Source organism: Pithys albifrons, chromosome 7, assembly GCF_047495875.1.
Source record: "Pithys albifrons albifrons isolate INPA30051 chromosome 7, PitAlb_v1, whole genome shotgun sequence".
Classification (NCBI taxonomy): Eukaryota; Metazoa; Chordata; class Aves; order Passeriformes; family Thamnophilidae; genus Pithys; species Pithys albifrons.
In genome coordinates, this window is record NC_092464.1 from 9658778 (window position 1) to 9682625 (window position 23848).

The 23848-nt window shown below is 43.5% G+C and overlaps 1 protein-coding gene across 3 annotated transcripts in view; it reads left to right on the plus strand.

The window, feature by feature from the left end:
* Positions 1-1761: 1761 nt before the first annotated feature.
* DNAJB6 (DnaJ heat shock protein family (Hsp40) member B6) overlaps positions 1762-23848 on the plus strand; it is a 60422-nt gene continuing 38335 nt past the window's right edge. For 2 of the 3 annotated variants that reach the window (XM_071561155.1, XM_071561153.1), the window contains exons 1-5: positions 1762-1857; positions 11791-11899; positions 12631-12740; positions 15396-15455; positions 15751-15861. In XM_071561155.1, coding sequence (XP_071417256.1) covers positions 11835-11899; positions 12631-12740; positions 15396-15455; positions 15751-15861 — 346 coding nt within the window. In that variant the 5' untranslated portion in view covers positions 1762-1857; positions 11791-11834. Of the gene's footprint in view, positions 1858-3069; positions 3137-11790; positions 11900-12630; positions 12741-15395; positions 15456-15750; positions 15862-23848 lie in introns of those variants that run through there. The other variant, XM_071561154.1, reaches the window with a different exon arrangement.

Consider the following 23848-nt stretch of genomic DNA (forward strand, 5'->3'; position numbering starts at 1 on the left):
CCCACACGCACCCCGATGTATTCCTGGTCGAGCACAGCTCATTAAAGTCACCACCTGCTTATCTGATCTCCTACAAAATTGGCTTGAAGTTTTTTCACAGACTTTTCAGCCAACAGAAGGGACCACAGTGGGTCATCTGTTCCAACCTTCCTGCTCGAGCAGGGTCATCCCAGAGCACGTTGCACAGGATTGTGTCCAGACAGGTTTGGAATATCCCCAGTGAGGGTGACTCCACACCCTCTCTGGGCAATCTGTTCCAGTGCTCAGTCACTGCACCATTTAGAATTTTCTTCCTCATGTTCATGTGGAACTTGCTGTGCATCAGTTTCTCCCCATTCCTCTTGTCCCAGTGGATGGCATGACTGAGAAGAGCCTGATCCATCGCTTGACACCCCCAGTTTTTAAGACAAAAGTAAGATGCACAAGGGGGAAGAAATTTTGTCATCTTACTTCCAGCATCCAAACTCACCCAGTCACAGAGTTTCTTAAAATTATCAGTTGTTTCTTCTCCCTTTCCCTCAGCAGCACACCTGGGCATTGCTTTTGTGTTTCCCCTCTGAGGAGGAGCCCAGTGGGATTTCACCTGGGGGCAGAGGTGCTGCTGTGAGGGGGGAGCAGTGTCCAGGGAGCTCCTCCCTAGCCCGGGGGAGCTCCTCCCTAGCCCAGGGGAGCCCCTGCCAATTTGGGGGTAAGGAGTGTTCTGACAGTTCAATTTCTGTGGTATTTCAACAGCTCAAGCCAATAGTGCAGATCATGTTTATTTGGGTGTTAAGGTCATTTACCATATACCAAACACCTGAAAAAAGGGAAGTTTTGTGTTTTCTCAGTGCTCAGTTCCAATCTTCCCTGCAGTTGGCACTGGGATGGGCACTTTGTGGGGCAGCATCTCATCACTTTTACAAAGAACTGAAATTTTATTACTGCTCCAGCATTTGCATGTTGTATTTCAGAAGCTCAGCCACTTGTTCCCTCTGTAATAAGCACAACTACTTTGAGAGGCACCTGCATCTGCAATGGTCAGAAGGAATCCCAATATTAAAAAGATATTAAGCTATTAGGAAGCATCCAAAGGGAGGCCATGAGGATGGAGAAGGGTCTGGAGGGGAAGCTTTATGGGCAGTGGCTGAGGGCACTTGGTCTGTTCAGCCTGGAGAAGAGGAGACAGGGGAGACCTCATTGTGGTTACAACTTCCTTGTGAGGGGCAGGGGATGGGCAGGCACCGATCTCTGCTCGGTGGGCACGAGGGACAGGACCCAAGGGAACAGCCTGAAGTTGAGTCAGGGCAGGTTTAGGGTGGATATCAGACGAAGTTTCTTCCCCCAGAGGGTGGCTGGGCACTGAACAGGCTCCCCAGGGCAGTGGGCACAGCACCAAGAGTTCAAAGCACGTTTGTATGACACGCTCAGGCACACGGTGTGACTGTTGGGGATGGTCCAGTGCAGGGCCAGGAGCTGGACTTGACAATCCTTGTGGGTCCTTCCAACTCGGCATGTCCCACTCCTAGGATTTTATGGAGCAGGGAGCAGATGCTGCTCTTTGGGATACACAGATCGCCCCATGGACAACCGGGAGCCAAGCCCCGCCCCCCGGGCCAAGCCCCGCCCCTCCACAGACAACCCCCGCCTCCATATCTAAGCCCCGCCCCTCCAGGGCCAAGCCCCGCCCCCGTGCCCAAGCCAGGTTCGGTCCCGGCCCACGCCGCCGGCAGGGGGCGCTGCGCACCCGCCCGGCACTCTCTGCGGGGCCGTTCGAGAAACTTCCGGAAGCGGCGGGGCGGAAGTGACGGCGCGCGCTGTCGGCGCATCCTGTTCGCGGCCGGTGCCGGCGGGAGCGGGGCCGGGCTGAGCGGCCCGCGGGTGAGCGGGGGGGACACGGGACGGGGGGGGACACGGGGGGACGGCGGGATGGCGGGGGACACGGGGCCGGGACACGGAGGGGACAGGGGACGGGGGGGGACAGGTACGGGGGGGGGCACGGGGCCGGGACACGGGGGCCGGGACACGGGGCCGGGGTGGCGACAGCCCTTGGGAGCGGCGGGAGAGCCCCAGCCGTCGGCGCAGGCCCGGGGGGGCCGCGGCGCTGGACCGGCCCTGGAGGCTCTGCCCGGCCCTGGGGATCGCGGGGTTCGGAGAGGAGGCGGCCCCGGGGGCCCCCTCCAGCCCTGGTGGTCGCGGGGGTGCGAGGAAGGAGCAGTCTCGGGGCTTCCCTCGGCCCTGGGGATCGCGGAGTACGGGGAAGGGGCTGCCCCGGGGTTCCCCCCGTCCCTGGAGGGGATCGCGGGGTACGGGGAGGGAGTGGCCCCGGGGATCGCGGTGTACGGGGATGAAGCAGTCCTGGGGCTCCCCCGGCCCTGGAGGGGAGCGGGGATCGCGGGGTGCGGGGATGGAGCAGTCCTGGGGCTCCCCCGGCCCTGGAGGGGAGCGGGGATCGCGGGGTGCGGGGATGGAGCAGTCCCGGGGCTCCCCCGGCCCTGGAGGGGAGCGGGGATCGCGGGGTGAGGGGATGAAGCAGTGCTGGGGCTCCCCTGGCGCTCGGCGGGGCAGCTCCAGCTGCGGGTCCCGGCATGGCCAGTCCCAGCTCGCGTTGCCGCGAGGGGAAAACATCCCGCGTTCCCCTGCGCGGTGGTTTCAGCGTCCAGAAGGTGCGGGCGAGCCCCGGTTCGTTGAACAGCCCTTGAAGCTGCCGGGCGGCCCTGCCGTGCCCTCCTTCCCGCAGGCAGGGAGGGAGGGACGCGGTGCTGCGGCGAGGCCGCCTCTGCCGGGGATTCAGGTTAGATACCAGAACCGTTCTCCCACTGCTGGGGTGGTTGGGCCCTGGAATGGAGTGCCCAGGGTGTTGGAGTCACCCTGGAGGTTTTTAGGCTGTCTGGACCTGGCGCTGCGGGAAGGGCTTTAGTGGCTTAAGGGACACAGTGGGGGACGGCTGGCCTGGGTGTTCTCTTCCAGCCGTGATGATTCCGAGCTAAAGGCAGTGTTTTCCCCTGTGGTGGAGGCAGTTCAGTGAAGTTGTGCTCAGTGTTTATTACTCAGGGCAGGGTCACTGGCGAGGTTTGTTGAGGGTGAGGTCGGCAGCGGGTCGGGTGTTTGGGACTCGCTGTTGCCAAGTTCTGAGCCAGTTGAAAACTGACACGGGCAGGTAAGGAACACGGTTTGCCGTGAGTATTTGCTGGATTCAGAGTGGGCAGAGGGCTGGGAAGTGATTTATGGACAGTGTTCATGTTTGCAGCAGCACTTACAGACTGTGTCACTGTCTGAGCTCTCCGTGGCTGCTGAAAACCTGTGCTGTGTAGGGATGAGCCACGCTAACAAAGGTGTTAGAGAAGGTGGCTCAAAATACTGAGCAAATGTGGTTTAAATTCTGATAATAGTAAACTCTTACTTAGACAGATCATAATATCATAAAAGCTGAGTTTATAGCAGTGTGGATGTGCACGTGGCCAGGCTTGTGACATTGCATAGTCAATCAGTGATCAAAGACAGAGGTTTTAGGGTCTAAAGTGTCAAGAAGTGTTAAGGACAAGGTGTTGACACAAAGGGAACAGCTGGAATGAAGCAAGGCTCTGCCTCTCTGGTTCTGCAGCAGAGGGTGCAGTCACTGCTGCCTGATGACCTTAATTTTTGTTTACCCTTTGAGATCCTTGTACTCTGGTTAGGGATTTTATGTTCAGCTGATGATCAAGAGCCTGGTAGTTAAAGAACCATTTAGTTTGATGGATTAGGTTGTCAAAGAAGATTTGTTTGGACCAGTGAGTAAATGTGTTTACAGATCTTGTCTCTGATTTCTTTTTTTTTTAAACATTTTTTATTTTTTTTTCTAACTTTAAGCAACCAGACTTAACTGTAGCACAACACTGGTCTAACCTTGTTTCATCCTCTTGGCTTCAATGCTGCTTTCTCAGTGGACAATAAGAGAGTGTTGGAAATGGAAGTTAAATCAGTACTAAATTTTCTTAAATGATCTCAGATAGTGGAGGAGTCTAAATTGCCACTTTTACTGGCAGCTCTGTTTGAACTGCAGTACTAATAATTTCTCTGTGAACTTCAAGGTTAGCCTTGTTCTCCATCAGACTTGTGTTTTTAGCATTTGTGCTCTCAGGCTACAGCATGTTCTTATCCAAACAGCTTCTCTCTCCGGTATTTTCTCCAGTCTTTCCTCGATTGATGCAGTTTGCTGGTTTGTTGTGGCTGGAATTGGGCTGAAAGCTTCCAAGGCATCTCCTCTGGGTAACACTGAAGTTTTAGTTAGAAGGCTAATGTGCTTTGCTACTGATTTTTTAAAATAGATATACATGTATCTTTACTAGTTTATTCTTTCTGTCATCCACTAGAAGTTTTGAAATGGATATGGAGAGAGGGAACACCTTCCTTATGTTCCATCATTATAATGCCAAGGATGTGTGAATTCCTAACAGTACATGGACTGTCCCGAGAAAAGAAACACCTGGTTTTTGGTTTGCTTTGCATCTGTGCTTACCACCCTGGTGCAGTGAGGTCTGCGAGGGGTGAGGGCCGTGATTGTGCCGTTCCCGAGTCCGGAGATGTCCCAGTTGTGGCCCGGGATCGACTGAAATGTCCCAGCGGGTCGGGCACCGAGCGCAGCCACCCGTGAGCGCCGGGGCGGCTCCGGGGCCGGGCCCTGCGCTCCAGCCTGAGCTCCTCCTGCTTCCCACCGTGCCAGCGGGGCTGCTACAAAGGGAATGCGCTGCCTGAATTCGCAGCTTAGTTGTGGGAAGTTTTATATTCCAGCATTGTGCTCCCTAAGTAGGAAGTGCTCCATTTCTGTAATAGCATTTGTGAAGAACCTCGTCAGCTGCGTCCTGAAAGCGTTTTCTGTCAACAGCTTTTCCTTTGTCTTATTCAAGGAATGGAAGGATTAGTGAGAAATTACTGAGCTTTGTCAAAACTTGTTGGATCTTGCATATGATGATTGTTTATTTCAAGATAGATTTATAATAAAACTGTAGTTGGGGGTATAAGTAGGTTTAAACTGCATTTTTCTTTTGAATGAAATACATTTGAATGGATGTTAGTTTTTTTTTACATTTAGACTTAATGAAAACGTTATTGTTCTTCTGTTTATTTAAGTGCTATGGAATAAATAATCCATGCATATGATTTCACTCCTACAGTTATGAGTTGTAGATTCCATTTCTGTTTTGTATTTGTTCTGAATAAATACTGAAATCCCACTGATACTGGTGAGCACTCAGTACCTAACAAGGATCTTAAAGCTCATTTAATGAGAAGTAATTCCTACCTACATTGCAATAGTTTTTATTAAAACTTTAACTCTTTTGATTAGAAATTTTTTTCTATCTTAAAAAGTAGTTTGAATCCATGACAGGCTGTCAGTCCTCTGAAAAAGAACTTGCTTTCTGCTTTAATGAAGCTTTTTTTTTATTTTGTTTGTCTTAAATAAAATTATGACCCAAAAATACTCCAGGGGATGTATAGAAACTTTTAACTGTTTTCTTTTCCCTAAAGGATCACCTGATTGCATGTGATTATTTGTCTGAGGCTTTCTGGGCCTGATCTTTTGGTTGAGTCTTTCACTGTTTTTAATTGCTTATTCAAACCCAGATCATACATTTTTGAAAACAAGGTAGGAATATTTTGACTTTGTATAAAGTAGCCTTTTATGGTGAGCTTTAGGAGGCTGCCAGTGCTGCAGATATTTGTGACCCAACTCCAAATTTGGACACCTGAGTTGTTGTGTTTTGGAAAAATGCTCCTTTGCTTTAAGGAAAGCTCCCTCATGAGTCCCCCTTGGTTTAGAGCCGGCTCCGAGATGAGATGGATAAGCAGGAGAGTGTCAGCCAAGGGAGCGAGGGGGGCCTATTCAACTTCCTTGCTGTGTTTTTGTTAGCCAGTTTACATTTCTTTCACAGATGAAGATTTTGGAGTGCTTCTGTTTTCCATTTTTGTTGGTTCACTGTTTTTAATGGTTTCTGACTTGTTGCCCTCTACAGGCTTTCCATGTGCCAGGCAGCGAAACAGACCCAGTCCTGTGGCTCTTGTCAGAGTTCTCTTGCTGCCCCTGGGGAGGAGTGAGGAGGGTTCTTTGTAGCTTCTTGTCTTAAGGGATGAGAGAGCCTTGTACGGGTGTCTCCTTTTTGGTTCTGGTGGGGTTTTGCTGTTGGCTTTTTTAAATGGAACATGAACTGCAAGGTAAAAAAAGCAGCCTGGCTGCCTTCTCCCTGTATGAATGGCATCCTCTCGTGTAATAATAACTGTATCCAAATCCCCTCTGCTTTCTGACATAGAAGCAGGATGTTTGTTCTGAGCATGAGATTAAACTAAGCTTTTTGGAATGTTCATTTTATTAGATTCATCTCCTGGGGATGCTGGCGTAGTATTAAAATGATGAGTATAAACATGGCTATTTAAGTTCATTTTACTAATTTTAATTGTATGGTAAATTTACATTTTTCCATGAAACAATAAATTTCAGGAACCTGTGAAGTTAAACCGTGACAGCTTTTCTAAGCTCAGGTAAGTGCAAGTTAAAAATACTGAGGGTTTTAATATGGTGTGTTGCTTTGTGCACGGGTCAGTAGGAGAGAAAATTTAATGTTTGTGCCTTGTTTGAATGTCTTTGTCAGATTAATTAATCAATCACAAACTTATACAGGTTTTCTTGCTCTGTTATTGCACTCATAAGAATTAAAGTAACTTTCTCTTTGTTCCTTACCATTCTTAAACTTCTTAGAAAGATTTTCTGGTGAAGAGTGTGGGCATTTCTGTGTTAGCCCTGGTACAGCATTGGCAGAACGGGTCTGTGAGAGTTCAGTCAAGAGACTGCTCATGGTCTCAGTTACATGTGGCACATCCCAGACACTGTAGCTAGAACTGACATGGATATTTTGATTTTATTTGGGATTTGGCCAAGGTTTTGGGACTTATGTGGCTTCCTGTTTTAGTGAGTTGTGCTGGGGAACATCTTTGTTGCCTGAGTGGTGTTGTGCTCTGAGGAGTCACGGTGAGAGATTTGTCTTTGGTGACACCAGGGGTCAGATTCTATAACCAGTGTCTGTTTGTTGAAGGGAGTGACCTCTTCAAGCCAGTGAGAGCTCCTTGGGCCACTGGTACAAACGTGTCTTGGACACCTTGGCAAATAGTATTATCTACCCTCTTTGAGATGGGTAACTTGGAAAGATAAGGCAAGTGATTAAAATTCATGCATTGCATTTGATATCTGTTGCTTGTGAGCAAGTGAAGTGACTTCATTTCATCTAAAGTTTATTGCTTTAAGATTGAGAATATTTATATATGTCTCTGAAGTTACTGTTATTAATAAAAAGATTAGGAAAGATGTCTTAACTGTGTAAAAATCAAATGAAGAAATACTAGAAAACTTTGAAAGTGTGTGTTGTTGGAATTCATTGTATGGCCCTGGATCCACAACAGCACTAACATGAGTAGTGTTCATACCTGAAGGAGTGTGAAATTTCATCAGATCCAGCTCAGGTACTGCTTTCTAATGCAAGGCTTGGAATGTGAAAAATCATACAGATTACAATTCCCAAAGATCCTGGGTGTGTGCGTCATTTGTTAACCTCCCAGAGACATCTCTAAGATGCTCTGTTGCTGTCAAGTAGGTCAGACTCAAGTTCAAGCTGAACGGGCAGTCAGGACAGGGTATTTATTCCTCCTGTGTTCCCAGTGGGATGCAATCCTTTACGTGTGTGCATGGAATCCTTCACATGTGTTCATGGCAAGCAGGCAGGTACAGCAGTTGGGTGGATGGCTGTGGACTTGCACAGGATGTTGATCACTGGCTGCATCTGTGAACTGCGTGAATCAGGAGTGTGGAACTCCCATCTGGCTCCCCAGGTGACTGTGCTGGTCACAAAGCTTGGGCTATTCTGGCATCTTTCAAGACTCTGTGCTGCCCATGGCCAGGAATAGATAACTTTTCCTGACTAAGCTGACTGCAAAGGTTGCACACCCCTTGCTGTCTGAATTCCCTCCTGGCTGCTCCAAGAATTTCTTGTTGGGATACTTTCCTCCCTTCCGTATTTAGTGAGGGGTGCTGCTTCATCATCCCGTCTGGTTGTGCATCTGATTACTTGGTTTTCTTTGTCGTCTGATCTTACAAAAGTTCATGGCTCTCTTCATATCTGTCTCTGCAATGCCTCTTGTGCCTCTGTGTAGCAGAGGGTTTATGGGGTGGTTTCAGGGTAACTCTGATGATGGAGCTCTGGGCAAGGCTTGGCTGTGCGAGTAGCTCCTGTCTCATCATGTGCCTCTATCAGTGGCCTTGAGTCAGTACGAGTGTTCAGGGCCACTGCTTGGTAAGCAGAGCAGAGCTGACTCTCCTGTGGGGGCTGAGAAATCTGTAAACTATGGAAGCTTTTGGTTCACATAAACACTTGTTTGATTTTCATGCTCCAGAGGAGGAGTTGGAGTAGCTGATAGCAGAACATAGTGCAGTCACCAACACAGGAACCACAGATTTTTGCAAGCAAACAAGAAGGCCACAAAACAACTTCTTTCAGCTTAAGACTTTTTGCTCGTCTTTTCTTCTGAGACTTTGAAGATTTTCTGGAGATGGAGGCGGGAAATCAGCGAATGTGGGCTGGCTTCCTCCTGGCTTTGGAAAAAACTCTCGAGTGCCTAATTAATGAGCCTTGCTTGCATATTTGCAGACAAATTCTTTGACAGATTTGGTGTTGGAAGATTTTTGTCATGTCATTTTGGTTAGGGTAGTTCAGTGTGTTTTTGCAGAGAGGTATATGGTTTGCATCCTTGACTAGCCTTAAAAATACTGATTTTTTTTGTGTGTGTGTTAATTGGCTGTCTTTGTTGTCTAAGTTGATGGTCATCCCTATTCTGTTTTCTTACAAGCTGATGGTGGCTTTCATCAAGTAAATATTTTAAATAAATTTGTCCTGAAAAGATTGTGGGCAGAGGTCTTTTCTAGTTTGTGAATATTGTTGGTTTTTTGAGGGGCAGAGTGGGGTTTGTTGGTGTGGTTGGTTTGGTGTTTTTGTTCGTTTGATTTTTTCAGTCTTACTGGCTGTTGAGCAAAAATCCAAGTTTTTTTTCAGGGGGCTAAATATTAGCTGACTTTTTTTTTAATTAAGCTGAGCAGAAAAAGCTGCAGTTGAATTTTCTTTGTGAAAATATTGCTAAAACCTTTTTACATACAAGAAAAGAGTTCCTGTGATAACTGAAATTTCAGCAGTGGAGTTTCTAGCAGATAGAAATAACAGTAAATCAGAGATGAGCTCCTTCTGTCACCTGACTGATTAGGAGAAGGAGAATATTAGTGATTTGTTTTAGAGAGCTGCTGCTTGTTTTAATTCCAGACTCTGTATTAGTGGCAAGTAAAAACTGAACAATAACCTCCTTACTAAAGACAGAATATGCAAGCCCCAAGCATACCTTTGGAACACACAATTCCTCTGTTCTTGAAGGGGTTGCTTTTTAGGGCCAGAGTCATCTGTTGAGGGTTGGTCGTGTTGCTTCAGCACTGATTTTTTGTTCCAACTTCAGGCTCCTGTTGTTTATATTGGTGTCTGTATTGAGTCTGAACTTAACAACACTGCAGCATTGTTTGTAAACAAACAGCAAAGTGTTTAGAGACATACACGTTGAAATCAGCATGACTAGCAGTGTGCACAGAGTTCTCTAGGAAAAATGTGATTTATTTTTTGCATCCAAGTTGATTTTTCTATGTGCCTATTCAGCTAGAAGCTTGAGTTTTAAATTGTCCCTCTACTAGAGGTGCCTGAATTGAGAGGAGAGCTAATGAAGTCATATTTAAGACAGGGAGAATATGGAAAAAACAGTGGGTGGTATGGTCTGTACTCCTGTCCTGTGGCTTCCTGCTGTTGGCTTGCTGGTTTTAGGCTGATGTCTCCTGTTAGGAGGGGCTCTCACCTTTAGCCTGAAGGTTGCCTCGTACTGAATTCCCCCCTCTGATTTCTCTCTGTACCTGTGTGTTCCATACGTGCTGTTGCTCATAAGGATTGGCTGTGGGATTTGATAACAGACTTAACCCGTGCTGACCCTGCTCCTCCCCTCCGTGTCACAAGCTGTTCTAATCCTCCTGTGGGAAACAGCAAAACTAGCGAGGCCTGCTGATAGCAAATATTATGGGATATTTTTGGTAATCTGTATGTTTACATACTGAACCCTGCCATTAGTATATTATGATTGGCATTCTTAATGTTCATTTCAATGCATGTCTCCCAACTTCCTTTGGTGCTGGTCACAATATTAACTATACCCTTACTGTTTTTTGTGGTGTGGGGATTTTTTCAAAGGGCAGAGTCAATTAGAGGTCTGTTTGCCTACTACACTTTAATTTTATGTTTGTGGGACTGTATGGTTAAGTAGATGGCTAAAAACACCCAAGTTTTAAGCATGCATAGCTCCTACAGTGCATTTGCCTCTGTGAGTAGTTTGGAGTGGGGAGGCAGCATGGCAGGGTAGCTCTTAGACTGGTGTTTGAGGAAATGTGTGTGGAACCACATCCCTAATTAAAGTCAATTAGGCTCTAACCTACAGCAGCAACATATTTTGAAGATGTACCAATTTATTTTAAAAGGAAGTCTCTCAGTAATGATATCCCAGGATGCTGAAAGATATGTGTAAAACTAGTACAGTACATTAATTTCAGAATATTTCACTGGGCTACATCATGCTTGGTTCTTTAGCATTTATGTGGAAAAACAGGAAAATGAGACTTTGCCTGGGCTAAAATGAAAATCACTGAATGACTTGGGTGGGGGGGGGGAAGTTATTTCATTGAATTTTTGTTCTTGATGCATGAGATAAGAAAATGTGACTAATACCTTGCTGTATTGTTGTGTTCTGAGTGTATTTGGGTGACTTTCCCTGCAACAGGTTGATAACTCATGGAAAATGTCAGTGTTTCCTTGTTCACAAAACTTGGAGCAAACCAGCAGCAGTGGTAGGATGGAAAGGTACTTGAAGTGTTGCTGGAATGGACACTTGTTACACTGTGGGAGAGAAGAAGCCTTTGCGGGAAGAGATGAAACATTCTTGAAACTTTTAGAAAGATTCCTTCATCTTAGTGGTCATTTAATTGGAGTGCTCCTTGTAATTATTCTCTAATACTCTTTAATGATGAAACTGTCAGTATTTAAATAGCTTTTTTCTTTTAACTTGTAAGTTTATTAGGACTCTTGTGAAGACTTTATTCTTTTATACTAAGAAACACAAGGTGGCTTTGTACTTGAGTTGGTTGGTTAACCAACTTGCAGTTGGGGCAGTCTGGCCTGGCTTGTGCTTCTGTTAGTGAACATAAAGGAAGTAAAGTTTGTTTGGTAGCTTTGGCAACGTGCAAATTTTTGTCAAGGTCTGAGTCCAAGAAAGGCTTATTGTAATCAATAGGTGGAGCTTTAGATTTCCAAGAGCTGCACATACATTGCTTTTCTGAAGGGAGCATCTCAATGGAGGTGTAATGTCCTGTAGAGGGGTCCTTTGTTTCTGCTCATATGTGCTTAAGACATGACATGGGTGTCATGATGGCATGCGGTGAACACGATATGTGGTTTCTTTTGCATTCAGAGTTATTAATATATGCATCAAACCCATGATTCACATACTCTTACTAATATACTGATTAAATCTGGCTTTTCGGTTTAATTTGTTCCAGGAACTGCTGTTTACCTTTGTGTCTGTGTACTGTGCTTCAGTGAGATTAAAGAACATAAAAATCAGAGTTAAAGTTTGGTACTAGGAGATACCACACCCTCCCTGACTTCTGTGAAGCAGCTGTGCTGAACAAGTTTCATTTATAAGCTTCTGTTGTTACAGGACTTGGAGGGCTGAGCCGTTGTTACCGAGACACCCCCTGAGAGATGGTGGATTACTACGAGGTGCTGGGGGTGCAGAAGCACGCCTCGGCAGAGGATATCAAAAAAGCGTGAGTGTCTCTGGCACCTGTGCTACCTGTTTTAAGGAACAAATAGAATTACATAGTTTCTGGACTTGCACTTTGTTGTCCTCCCTTGTTCTTTTGCAAATTCCTGCACATGCTGCTTTGTCAGCTCAAACGTTTGACCAGTGATCTTGTGTGACTCTGTAACACACACCAACCTAAGTGCAAGCTTAGCTTTGCCCATCTAAGTAGTTGCAAACTCTTGGCCTAAAATGTTTCCTTTGAGGTTAGGAATTGTGTGCAGGTGTAGCAGTCAAAGCAGGCATTGCTGTTTGGATGCTGCTGTGTATGGTGTTCTTGGAGCTTTATCAGCTTGGACTGTACCAGGGGCTTCAGATGTCCTGGATCCCTCTCGATGCTGCCCATGGTTGGCTGTAGTATTGAATAATTGCAGAGCTCTAAGGGAGGCCCATAGCAGAGATGCTTTGGAATGTCTTGCTTAGATCTGCCAAATGTTGATCATCAGAAATGCACAGGAATAATTTCAAAATAACTAAAGAACCCCAGACCACTTTTTTCTTAAAAGCCTATCTGAGTCGATGGTTCTTTGTGTGCCTGCAGAATCTGATGATACCAGTCTTGATGCAAGATACAGAGCACCAGGAAATTTCCAAATCCTTTAATCCCTGACAACTTGTTTGAAACATTTTCTGTTAATCTGTGCAACGTATTCCATCATTTCAGAGTAAAATGGGCTTTGTTTTCCTTCCCCTCAGGTACCGTAAGTTGGCACTAAAATGGCACCCTGATAAAAATCCAGACAATAAAGATGAGGCGGAGCAGCAATTCAAACAAGTAGCTGAGGCCTATGAAGTTTTATCAGATGGTGGGTATTTTAAAAGGGCTCTTGAATTGCCTTTCTCTTTTCTGGGTATCAGACTGAAAATGCTGATGTATGAAACTTTGAAAGGATATTGTAACTTTGGTTTACCATCCGACTTGGCTACTTGTTTTCAAAAGAAAGGAGAAAGAAAGAAGCTTGGAGATACAACAGAACAAGCAGAAATTTTGAAAAAAAAGTTTCAGGATCTCCCTAGATGAGCAGCCAAGCTAGTTTTATTCTAGAAATTGAAATTCTGTGTCTGCCAGGTCCTCCTCAGAAATTTCTGAAAAGACATCTGTGAATACCAAGATAAAATTAATCCTAGCAGGGAAGGCAATGTTACCATCAGTGCAGGGGTATTATTGTGTTTATCCAGTAAGTCAGGCTAGGCCAGCTCTGAAGTGTGTAGCTGGGCCTTCTGCATCTACTGCTTGTAACTACTAAGCTAGTCTTGACAAAGCCCAAACATACTGTAAACCTTGCTGGAAATTGGGATTGTGTTTGTGTGAGTTCCATAAATTCAGTCAGCTGTGATAGAGATAGTGATAGTGCTTATTTTGAATTGTTCTGAGAGAGGTGCTTACCCTGACCCGTGTAGGGCAGGAATGCAGTTTACAGTTCACCCATGTCTGTGCTCAGAGTATCATTAACTTTTGCCAGTGTTCTGGCAGAGCAGTCTGAATCATAACAAAGTGATTTAAGCTGCTTTGATTATTTTCCTCTGTAATTGACTGCAGCTGTCTATATGCTATTTCTGAAGTGTCCTTGATTTCACCTGAGACACTGAGCATGGGAAAGCTATATTTAAAGCACTGGTGGCTTCTAGATTACCTCAGCCTGATTTATGGAGCTGCAGTCTAGTACACATTATTTCTTTGCTTATTTTTGATACTTAATTGACATGGGAGAAACAGAACTTAATTTATCATTAGTTCATTGTAGACTTGTCTTCTAGAGTACTTTAATCTGATTAAGCTGATTTTTTTGAGCAAGATAAAAATAGGATACAGGTCTGGTTGTTACACAGATCTTTAAGTTCTTTGGAAACAGTACACTGCTAGGATTTTAGAACATCTAAAAGTGCTGCCAGTTTTTGGATCTAGACCAAATCCCAACTTGCTGGTTTCAATTGTTTGTGCAGCAGGAATACCGTAATCCTGAGCCCAGTGGCTGAGAGACGGTGAACCCTTTGCAGACCTAATGAAATTTTCTGACACCATTACAGGCTTGAATGAAGACAGATTTTTGGCAGGAGAATAGTTTTGTAAGAGTTACATAAGCAAAGAATACTGAAATTGGGTGATCATTGAACACACTTCCCTTGTGGTTTCAAAAATGTAATGTTTTTCAAGATGAACGTGGCCTCTGTGAGCCCTCAGGTTGCTGTTTCCTGCTGCTGTCAGTTTATCCACCTTACTGCTTTGGTCTTTTAACACTGATGGGTAGGTTAACCTCATTTGTTTAAAAATTGCTTTCTAGGAAGCCAGTATGGGCAGTGTAGCAACCTTTGGGGATTTGTGTGCTGGGAACCTATTGAAAATTTGTGTTATCTGGAGATGATGACCGTTATATAAAATTTTAATTCCTGTTAGTCAGAAGTGTTTTACTTTGCAGCATCTGTTTGAGGTAACTGCATGTTCTTTCAGTGATGCTGTTTAAATTTTAAAACATTTTTCACTGAAGAGATTCCAGTGGGAAAAGCATGGTAAAATTGAGCATCTAAAATCAGATGCCCTGACTGGTTTTTGGCTGATACTTCCACACCAGTGAAAGCAAAGTAAGCCAACTGTCTGCCTCTTTAAGCTCTTCAGGTTCCCTTCCAGTACCAACAGTGCCATCTGATCCTGTGCAGAAATGCAGAGCTAATTTTTCTCCCTTTTCTCATGAATACTGTAAGGCTGGTCTGCACTGAAATTAATAGTCATTTCATGCCTTCTAAAATAAAAGAGAGCAAACAGTTTGAGTCACATCCTTCCATGGGATTTCGTAACATCACTTCATGCTCCATTATTAAGCTAGAAGAAGAGATTATAATTAATTTTAGGGGGTTTGCAGTCACTCATATAAACACTGTTCCTCCCTTCTCATAACCTCTCTCACAGGGGGCTTGTTCTTGAGCAATAAAAGGAAAACAGGCAATGGTCAAGGTTTGAAAGTTGGGTAGAAGGAAAAGAATGCTTGCAATGGGATGGAGCACTGGAACTGTTTTCCATAGAGGCTGCAGAATCTTCTTGGAGACTGATGAGATCAGGGCTTTATTCAGGCAAGGTCTGACCAACAAAGTAGGCTTGTGTGGAGGAGGAGATTGAATTCCAGAGGTCCTTTACAGCCTCAAAGCTTTGTACCTGTGTGAAGAAGGTGACTGCAGTGTTCTTGTTAGAGGTGAACTTCCTTGTGAAGTTGGTCCTTATCCAAACCTTCTCTGATACAACAGGACTCAGAGCTTGTAGACCTAAATGATAGCAAGTCTGAAGTTTAGTACCTGTTCCTTCTGAACCTAACTTGCTTTGGCAACCTTCAGTTAAAACATTCAGCAGTTACATGCCAGAACCAGCTTTGAGAAGACATTTACCTGAGAATACCAGCTAAGTCCTTTTTTCTTTTTCTGCAAAATCAATGTACCTGTTTACTGACATGATGTACAACTTCTCCTTGTAGCTAAAAAACGTGACATCTATGACAGATATGGAAAAGAAGGCCTAATAAATGGAGGTGGAGGTAGGTGGACAATCAGCAATTCTTTGCTTTCTCTATTTTGGTGGAATCTTAACGAAAATTGAGATTACAACTGTTTTACATTTTTTTTAGTTGTTTTAAAAGGTATTACTGTTAGCTAAAACTAGAGAAACAGTCATAAAAAGTACTGTGTGTACTTGACTTGAATGATATCTGGAAGGGAAGTTTTAGAGATTGTATATATTTTTAAATGATTCAAATACCATAGAGGTCTGGACTTTCTTCTCAGTAAGAATGTGTGAAGGTAATTGAAATTTAATCTTTTTTTTGTTTTCAGGTGGAAATCATCATGATAATGCATTTGATTTTGGATTTACATTCCGTAACCCAGATGATGTCTTCAGGGAGTTTTTTGGTGGAAGGGACCCCTTTTCATTTGACTTCTTTGGTAAGTAATGCACTGGGTTTAGTTATGTGTATCTACAGCATGGCTAAATGTTACTGTTACAATACAAACTAATGCAGTTTTATTAGAAATAGCTCTGAAAATTAGGTAAACAACTGGTATTTCGTATTGTATTTGAAGTTTTGTTTCATACCTGTTTCTTGGTTGATTTTATAGTACAGAACTTACAGGGCTTCTCAATTCATGTTTTGTTGGAAGGCCTGGGTTACAAAACCATAAAATCATGGTTGCTGTGTCTCTGTAGGTTGGAAGGAGCTAATATATACTGGAATTGCCTCTTCAGAATTTGAGCAGACAAACTTAGTCTGTTGTATTTAATCTCCTTTGATCTCTAAATAAATAAAAAATAAAGCTTTGAGAACTTGTGAACTGGACAGGTTGCCTCTAACTGTTACAGCACAGCTCTCAGTGTGCACTTGTGTCAGAGCAGGAACGATTTTCTTGTGTCAGAATAACAACAGCTATACACATAATGTAGGTACTCTCTCAAATTCATGTCACTTTTTTGCTTGGGCTGTAGGGCCCCTAAAGACTCAGATTAAATAGTTCTTGAGCCCTGCATGCTTCATTTAGGGAGCATTCATTGAAGGAAGCAATATGTGATAACATTGCTAGAGTAATGTTTTAACCCTGGTGCTGAGGGTCTCGTGATTTTGCTTGCTCTGGTGAAGGTCTTTTCAGAGGTGCTGGAGTTCTTACACAGCCTCTGTGTGTGTGTGTTCTACTCAGCAAAATGCTGATCTTTATATAAAGCAGAACAGATCCTGTGTTCAGTATTTACTGTGAGAAAGTTCCCTACTGAAAACTGCAAGAAGTGTACTTGAAAAATGAAGCTTTCTTTCTGGTATTGATTAATCTCTATAATAATGTATGCAAATGTTGTAATATTTTTAAAAGTAATTTTTTATTTTTGGCAGCATTAAGGGACTAGTTCGGCTCAGATTTTAATTACCTTTCTCTTGTTCGCTATTTAGGGATCATCAGCTGTTGAGTGACTCTAATGAAGGATTAGAAAAGGAGTTGAATTCAGTGGAATGTTAGCTGATGGATTAGATGAGTGGCTAGAGGAAGAATCTAGTAGAGGATAAGCAGCAGAACGTGAGCAGTTGGATCCAGTGGGAAATCAGCAGAAGCACAAACAGGCATAGTGGGGAAAGCACCTGGGAAAATCCCAGTGAGTGGAATGGACTCTGAACTAGGAAGGTGCAGTTCCTTTACTGTCTGCAGTAGAATAAGAATTATAATAAGTACTAAATAAGGATTTCAGTTTGGATGAGATGGTTGATCTCAGCACTGTTCAGGCCCACCAGTACTGAGTCCAGTTTGGGTTCCCCAGTAAAAGAAACAGAGTTACTGGATAGAGTTCAGTGAAGGGCCACTGAGGTCATTATATGGCTGGAGCTTCTCTCACATGAGGAAAAGGTTGAGGGAATTGCTGGAATTGTTCAGTACAGAGAAAGCCCAGGGAGAGTCTCATCAGTGCATTGGGAAGGGAGGGTGTAAGGAAGGTGTAGCTGGGCTGTTGTCAGTGTTGCCCAGTGGCAAGATATGGTGCAACAACCACAAATGGGAGCACAGGAGGTTCTGCCTGAACTTCAGGTAATCTGATGGTACTGTGAGGGTGACTGAGCACTGGGCAGGTTGTCTGGAGAGGTGGTGGAATCTCCATGTTTGGAGATACTCAGAAGGTGCCTGGATGTGGTCATGGGCAACCCACTCCAGGCAGGTGTCCCTGTTTGGGCAGGGGATCGGACCAGATGAACTGCAGAGGTCCCTGGAAACCTCATCCTTTCTGTGATGGGAGTGGTAGAAAATGCAGAAAAATCTGAGCAACATGGTTGAGCAGGAAGCTGGTGGGGAGGAGCTGGGAGAGAGTGTTTTGCTTTTTTGTTTATTTTTTGATTTAAGATCTCTTAAGTAAAATAGTTGGTTCTCAATCAAATATGATTGTAGTAAATTGTGTAGGTGAGGCATGTTCCAACTACTTCCTTAGCACTTGGAGATTTAACTTGCTGTCTCTGAACATGTTAAGTGTTCATGATCAACCTTAAAGCTGTGAAGTTCTGCTGTTAAATAGTGAGGGGCGTAAAAATCCCTAAGGATTTACCCTTTGGGTTCCTCCAAAGGAAGGCTGTGCAGCATCGCGCATGGAGCTGTCCCTCCTGTCAGAGGGAGGTCCTGCTGCTGCCAGAGTTTTCCTGGGATGTTGCAGCTGCCGTTGCCTCTCCTGCAGAGGAACAGTCATTGCGGCAACATAAACCCCTGCTTAACACCCAAATTTATTTATTCAGAAGCTGATTACTGCTTCATGTATTGGTCACTGTCATTGTCAGCACAGGCTCTGCCTCTTGCAGAGTGAGGTTCTGGCACTGTCAGCAGTGTTATGTGCACTCCAGTTAATGAAAACTAATTGTTTCTGAGCTGTCTCTACTTCATGTGGATGGTTGCAGTGTCTGAGCCTGTGCTGAGCTTTGGATTTTGAGCTTAAGCTTTTGAAATCTTTCTAGTCAGAGGGCTTCAAAGTGGGCATTTTTTAATTTTATTTTCTTTTTCTTTCCTTTTTGCCTTTCTTTCCTTTTTGCCTTTCTTTCCTTTTTGCCTTTCTTTCCTTTTTGCCTTTCTTTCCTTTTTGCCTTTCTTTCCTTTTTGCCTTTCTTTCCTTTTTGCCTTTCTTTCCTTTTTGCCTTTCTTTCCTTTTTGCCTTTCTTTCCTTTTTGCCTTTCTTTCCTTTTTGCCTTTCTTTCCTTTTTGCCTTTCTTTCCTTTTTGCCTTTCTTTCCTTTTTGCCTTTCTTTCCTTTTTGCCTTTCTTTCCTTTTTGCCTTTCTTTCCTTTTTGCCTTTCTTTCCTTTTTGCCTTTCTTTCCTTTTTGCCTTTCTTTCCTTTTTGCCTTTCTTTCCTTTTTGCCTTTCTTTCCTTTTTGCCTTTCTTTCCTTTTTGCCTTTCTTTCCTTTTTGCCTTTCTTTCCTTTTTGCCTTTCTTTCCTTTTTGCCTTTCTTTCCTTTTTGCCTTTCTTTCCTTTTTGCCTTTCTTTCCTTTTTGCCTTTCTTTCCTTTTTGCCTTTCTTTCCTTTTTGCCTTTCTTTCCTTTTTGCCTTTCTTTCCTTTTTGCCTTTCTTTCCTTTTTGCCTTTCTTTCCTTTTTGCCTTTCTTTCCTTTTTGCCTTTCTTTCCTTTTTGCCTTTCTTTCCTTTTTGCCTTTCTTTCCTTTTTGCCTTTCTTTCCTTTTTGCCTTTCTTTCCTTTTTGCCTTTCTTTCCTTTTTGCCTTTCTTTCCTTTTTGCCTTTCTTTCCTTTTTGCCTTTCTTTCCTTTTTGCCTTTCTTTCCTTTTTGCCTTTCTTTCCTTTTTGCCTTTCTTTCCTATTTTCAATTTCCTTTGCACATACACGACTGTTTAAGGTAGTACAACATGAAAATACAGGTGCTTTCAGCTCAGTGAGTGCATTTTATAATGCTTAAGCAGGAGAGTTGTGTGTATTGCATGAATATTTACATTGGTGAACTGGGGCCCTTGTAGATTCTACTGTGCTGAATCAACACTGGTGGGACAGTTCTGTCCTGAAGAAAAAGGGAATTTGGCTTCTAAAACTAGAAGTTTTCAACTTGCTGATCAGCTTTCTGTGGAAGTAGCGACTTCTTCAGGAGCTACTCAGGTTATAATTGATATTCTAAGCAACTGAATAAGGATTGGGGTCATGTTTTCTGAAAATAAACACTGGTGGAATCAAAGATGAAATTGAATAAATACTTTGAAACATTTGTACTTTTTATGCATTTGAAGTGGCACATAGTGAAGCCCACAGAATGCAGGTGGGACTCTCTACATCCTGATTGCCACTGAGTATGTAAAGAGGAGCATTTCATATGCATAATTCCTGTAAATTTATGGATGTGAAGAATTTCTAAAATTGTGCAATGATTTGAGACTGTTAAACTCCAGTGAGCTGTATTGCACTGATATTGCAGTTACAGAGAGTTTTCTTTATAAACAGAGACATCTTATTCATCTGTAGAGAAGAGGAGGATGTGTAAAGACTTGGGTGGTGATTTTTAATTGATGAGTTCCTTCAGACTCTTCAAATGAAAATTCATAATACTGTTAAAGACAGCCCTGAACACTTCTAAACAGAGCAGTTAATGTTACATGATTTGTGTTGCACTGGAGACAGTTACAGTTTCTGTTCACTCTTTTTTTCAGGCAAATTCTTTGTAACAATAAGGGTGCATGAGGGCAGGTATTTTTTTCAACTTGATCTGAATACCCTGACAGATGGTTAACTCCCAGCCTTTGAGACATTGTGGGCTCGTTTTTGTTACTCCTGGTTACGGTGGAGTCTATTCCTGGTGAGCTCCTCTGGTGATAGTTTTCACTCTCTTCGACATGGGGATGGATGGTGGGTGATCCTTAAGACAGGAAGAAAAGTTGATGCTCCAAATGCTGTGCTAGTTTTGTATTGCAAAGCACTGCCCTGGTGTCCCCATGTCTGTGAGCTGGAATTCAGCACTCTGTCCATGCACCTCCTGTGCTCTCACTGCTCTGTGACTTTACAGCTGTCTTTTTGCTCTTAAGTAGGAATTGATTTGTCATTTCAGGAAGTTTGCTTTATACTTAAACTGTATCCTACTCCATTTATAGATGGTGTTTGCCTGCTTTGATTTATTTTATGTTCTGTTTAGTGTTTTGTTTGTATTGTAAACTTAAGGATGTTCTTCTGCTGTGCTTTAACAGTTCATAGGAGGGAAGGATCCCAATGTCTGCACTGGTAATGGAGGTGTGTTGATTAAAGACTGCTGCCTCAGAGATTGTGAGGAACAGAAGTTGGTGTGATTTGGGGTAGGCTGTGCCTGACTGATACAGAATTGACTTGGTTTTGGTTTAGAGACTTTGAGAGTCTCGCTCCAAGAATGGGTTCTATGTTGGAAGATAGTGAGGAATTATATTGAAAGATGGAGTTGGTGTAACAGGATCATAACAGTACCCAACAGGCCATTTAGTACTTTAAACAACTTCTTAAGGAGTCGATTCATCTTTTCTAGACTTTTAAGCTTCACATACTCCCTAAACCATCTCAGCTGTAACCAGATGTATCTGTGATGCCCAAATAACTTCTGTATGGGGTACAAAATACAACTCAGGACCTACAGCTGACCACTGTCTCCAGCAGCAGGATCCAGAAGCCCAACAGGATGTTTCAGGGCATTTCAGGCTGCTTTAGGTGCCTGTATGTCTAGTTAAATAAATCCCACAAGGAACCATGTTTTTCTCCCTAGTAGAACATGTTACTCATGTGATGTGATAAATTGCTCCCAATGGATTCCCTCTCTAGACTTTGATGGCCAAGAGGAGTCTCTTTCAACACTGGTTGTAGTCTTGACGCTTTGCTGTGGTTCCTAAATGTTTTATTATTCTCAATCTACATTTGGAGATAGTAATTTATAAATGTCTTAAATGTTTTTCTTAGATTGTGAAGTAGAACTCATTATGTATTTTCATCTAAATTTAATACCAGGAAATACATATAAACCCCTATGCATTCGGTGGAGTTTTCCCGTGAGAATTCTGGTTACCAGGTTTATGTGGTATTTAAAAATCTGGTCTTGGAAACAAAAGGTAAATTAAACTTAACACCTTTATACAGCTATCTAGATATGAATGTTTGTCACAAAGAATGTCAGCCAGCCAGTTATCTGGTGTGTAGTTTGGTTCCATCAGAGGACAGGATTACTGCAGATTGACTGCTGTAATATTGATTGCGTAAAAAGAAGCAGGAGCATTCTGGAAAAGTACAGAGAGTTACTCTGAGTATCCAGGCTACAGAATCTTCATGTGCCAGGAAAGAGGGAATTCTGTGTGCACTAATCATTGCAACCTCTTCACGATCTGTGTTCTAGGATGTTTTTCAGGAATGGGATACCTTCATCAACCTATTTGTCACATGGACAGAAAGTTTTCTTGCTGTGGCAACACATTTGCATAAGACTCAGACCATGATTTTAATTCACGTGTAATCCTTGTTCTGATAATTGGTTGTTTAGGTGTACTCATGCAAAATGTATTTGTTATTAAAAATGAAAATGGAGGTGCCTTTCAGTTAAAGCTGTCTTGTATGGCAGTGTCTCCTTGGTAATTAATCTTTTTGTTGACATAGATTTGCAGTTTTTGGTGTAATTTATGAAGTGCTCAGAGATTTGCATGGGCATTCATTGCCTTGGTATGAATGTAGAGTTTCATTTCATAACCACCAGTCTTAGATCATAATTACCCCCTGAATGGTCCAAATCTCAGTACTCTGAATTTTTCAGAAATAACTTGATAGGATCAAGGAGGGGTTTTGGAACACAGGCTTTGTCTCAGACAGCATTATCAAACAGGAGCAAGGAATGCTGTGGCTCCATGGCCAAACTAACACAGTTTCTCCTGCGGAGAGGGAGGAGGCCTTGCTCCAAATTTTCATGTTTGTCTTAAAACTTTAATCTTTGTCTAGTGTTCCATTAGATAGATTGAAAAGCTGTTTGATTGCACACTGGCCAGAGTTTGTCTTGGGCATCCCAAGCTAGTTCAGGGTGTTAGTCCCCAAGAAAATGGTTTGATTTGGTTTCCTTGGACAGCAGCTGGCTGATAAAAGTGGTCAGAGGACAAATGCTGAACAGAGCACAAGGAGAGCAGGTCATACAGTGGTGGTGGAAGATTCCAACATTTGAGCATTCATTTGAAATGCTGATTACTGCACTCCTGCATCTTTGTAATTACTGTATCAATGGCATTCAAAGGTACTGTTTTAAGTCTTCTTTTTCTAGAAAATAACTAATCCCAAGATCTCTGATATGTATCATTAGAAAGATTTTCAAATGCTTCTGCTGGTAATTTATTTAATAAGTGGGGCAAACATCTGTTTGACATCTAATTTATGAGAATGAGCAATTACAAAGACCCTGCTGAAACATTAGGCTGGTGAATCAACAGTGCTTAGAGCAGCATCTTGGTGTCTCCTGAGTAAGCGGCATCAACAATGTGCTTATTTTGTAGTTAAGGAAGAAAACATTTCCATGAAAAGTGCTTCCAGGTTTCTGTGGCACATCCAGTTCTGATGGTGTGTTTTTACTGCCTAGGTGCACTCCAGAGCTGTAGCTTGAGGTTCTGTGTGTATTTACTGCAAATCTGCATCTTTGAAACTTTCCAAATAGGAGACAGGATGGAAAGCACCTACTCCAAGAATTCTGTTTTATTGTAGGTATCATATCTGTAACCTTTTGCATGGACATGTTGCTCAGACCTGCATTTCAGACTCTATTCAGCAGGATCTTTACAGTCATTACAGTCTGCCTTGGATAGGAAGGAAGGATGCTGGGCAGGCAGCCTTTGCTCACTGGAACACGGCGGCGCCGCTCGGTGCTGTTGGGTTTGACTGTGCCCTGATGTAGTGGCTGAACAGCCCTTTGAGTTACTCTGTGCTGCAGAAGTGCCACCCTCCTGCACCTGCAGTGGGGGCACAGCTCATGTGCTGTGTTCTGGCAGGGCAGTGGCGTGGCTCTGGTGGCAAAGAACACAGGGAAGAACATTCACTGGCTGGGGAGGGGGTGCAGTGAGAGGTTCCTGAGCCTGTTTTTTCAGGCTAAAATTCTTCTACAAACTGTCCCTGTAAGATTATCGACATCTCCTGCTGCAGCAGTATGTGCATGTGAGAACATTTGCTGACAGCACACAGTTCATCTCAACACTTTCCGTTTTCTGGAGGTGAATGATGGCATTGCAGTGGAATGTGCTGCACTCTGGTCAGGGATAACATTGTTCTGTAACTGAAAGCATCTTCTTGTGCTGCTTTTGATCCTTGGGCACTTCTGCTTCTCCCTACCTTGTAACCAGCACAGTTGCTTTTACAGCCACACTGTCCTAGCAACGAACTGATGTGGCTGAACTTCTTTCATCTGGGGATGTTCTTTTCAGAGTATCAACTCCTGATTGAGTTGCCCAA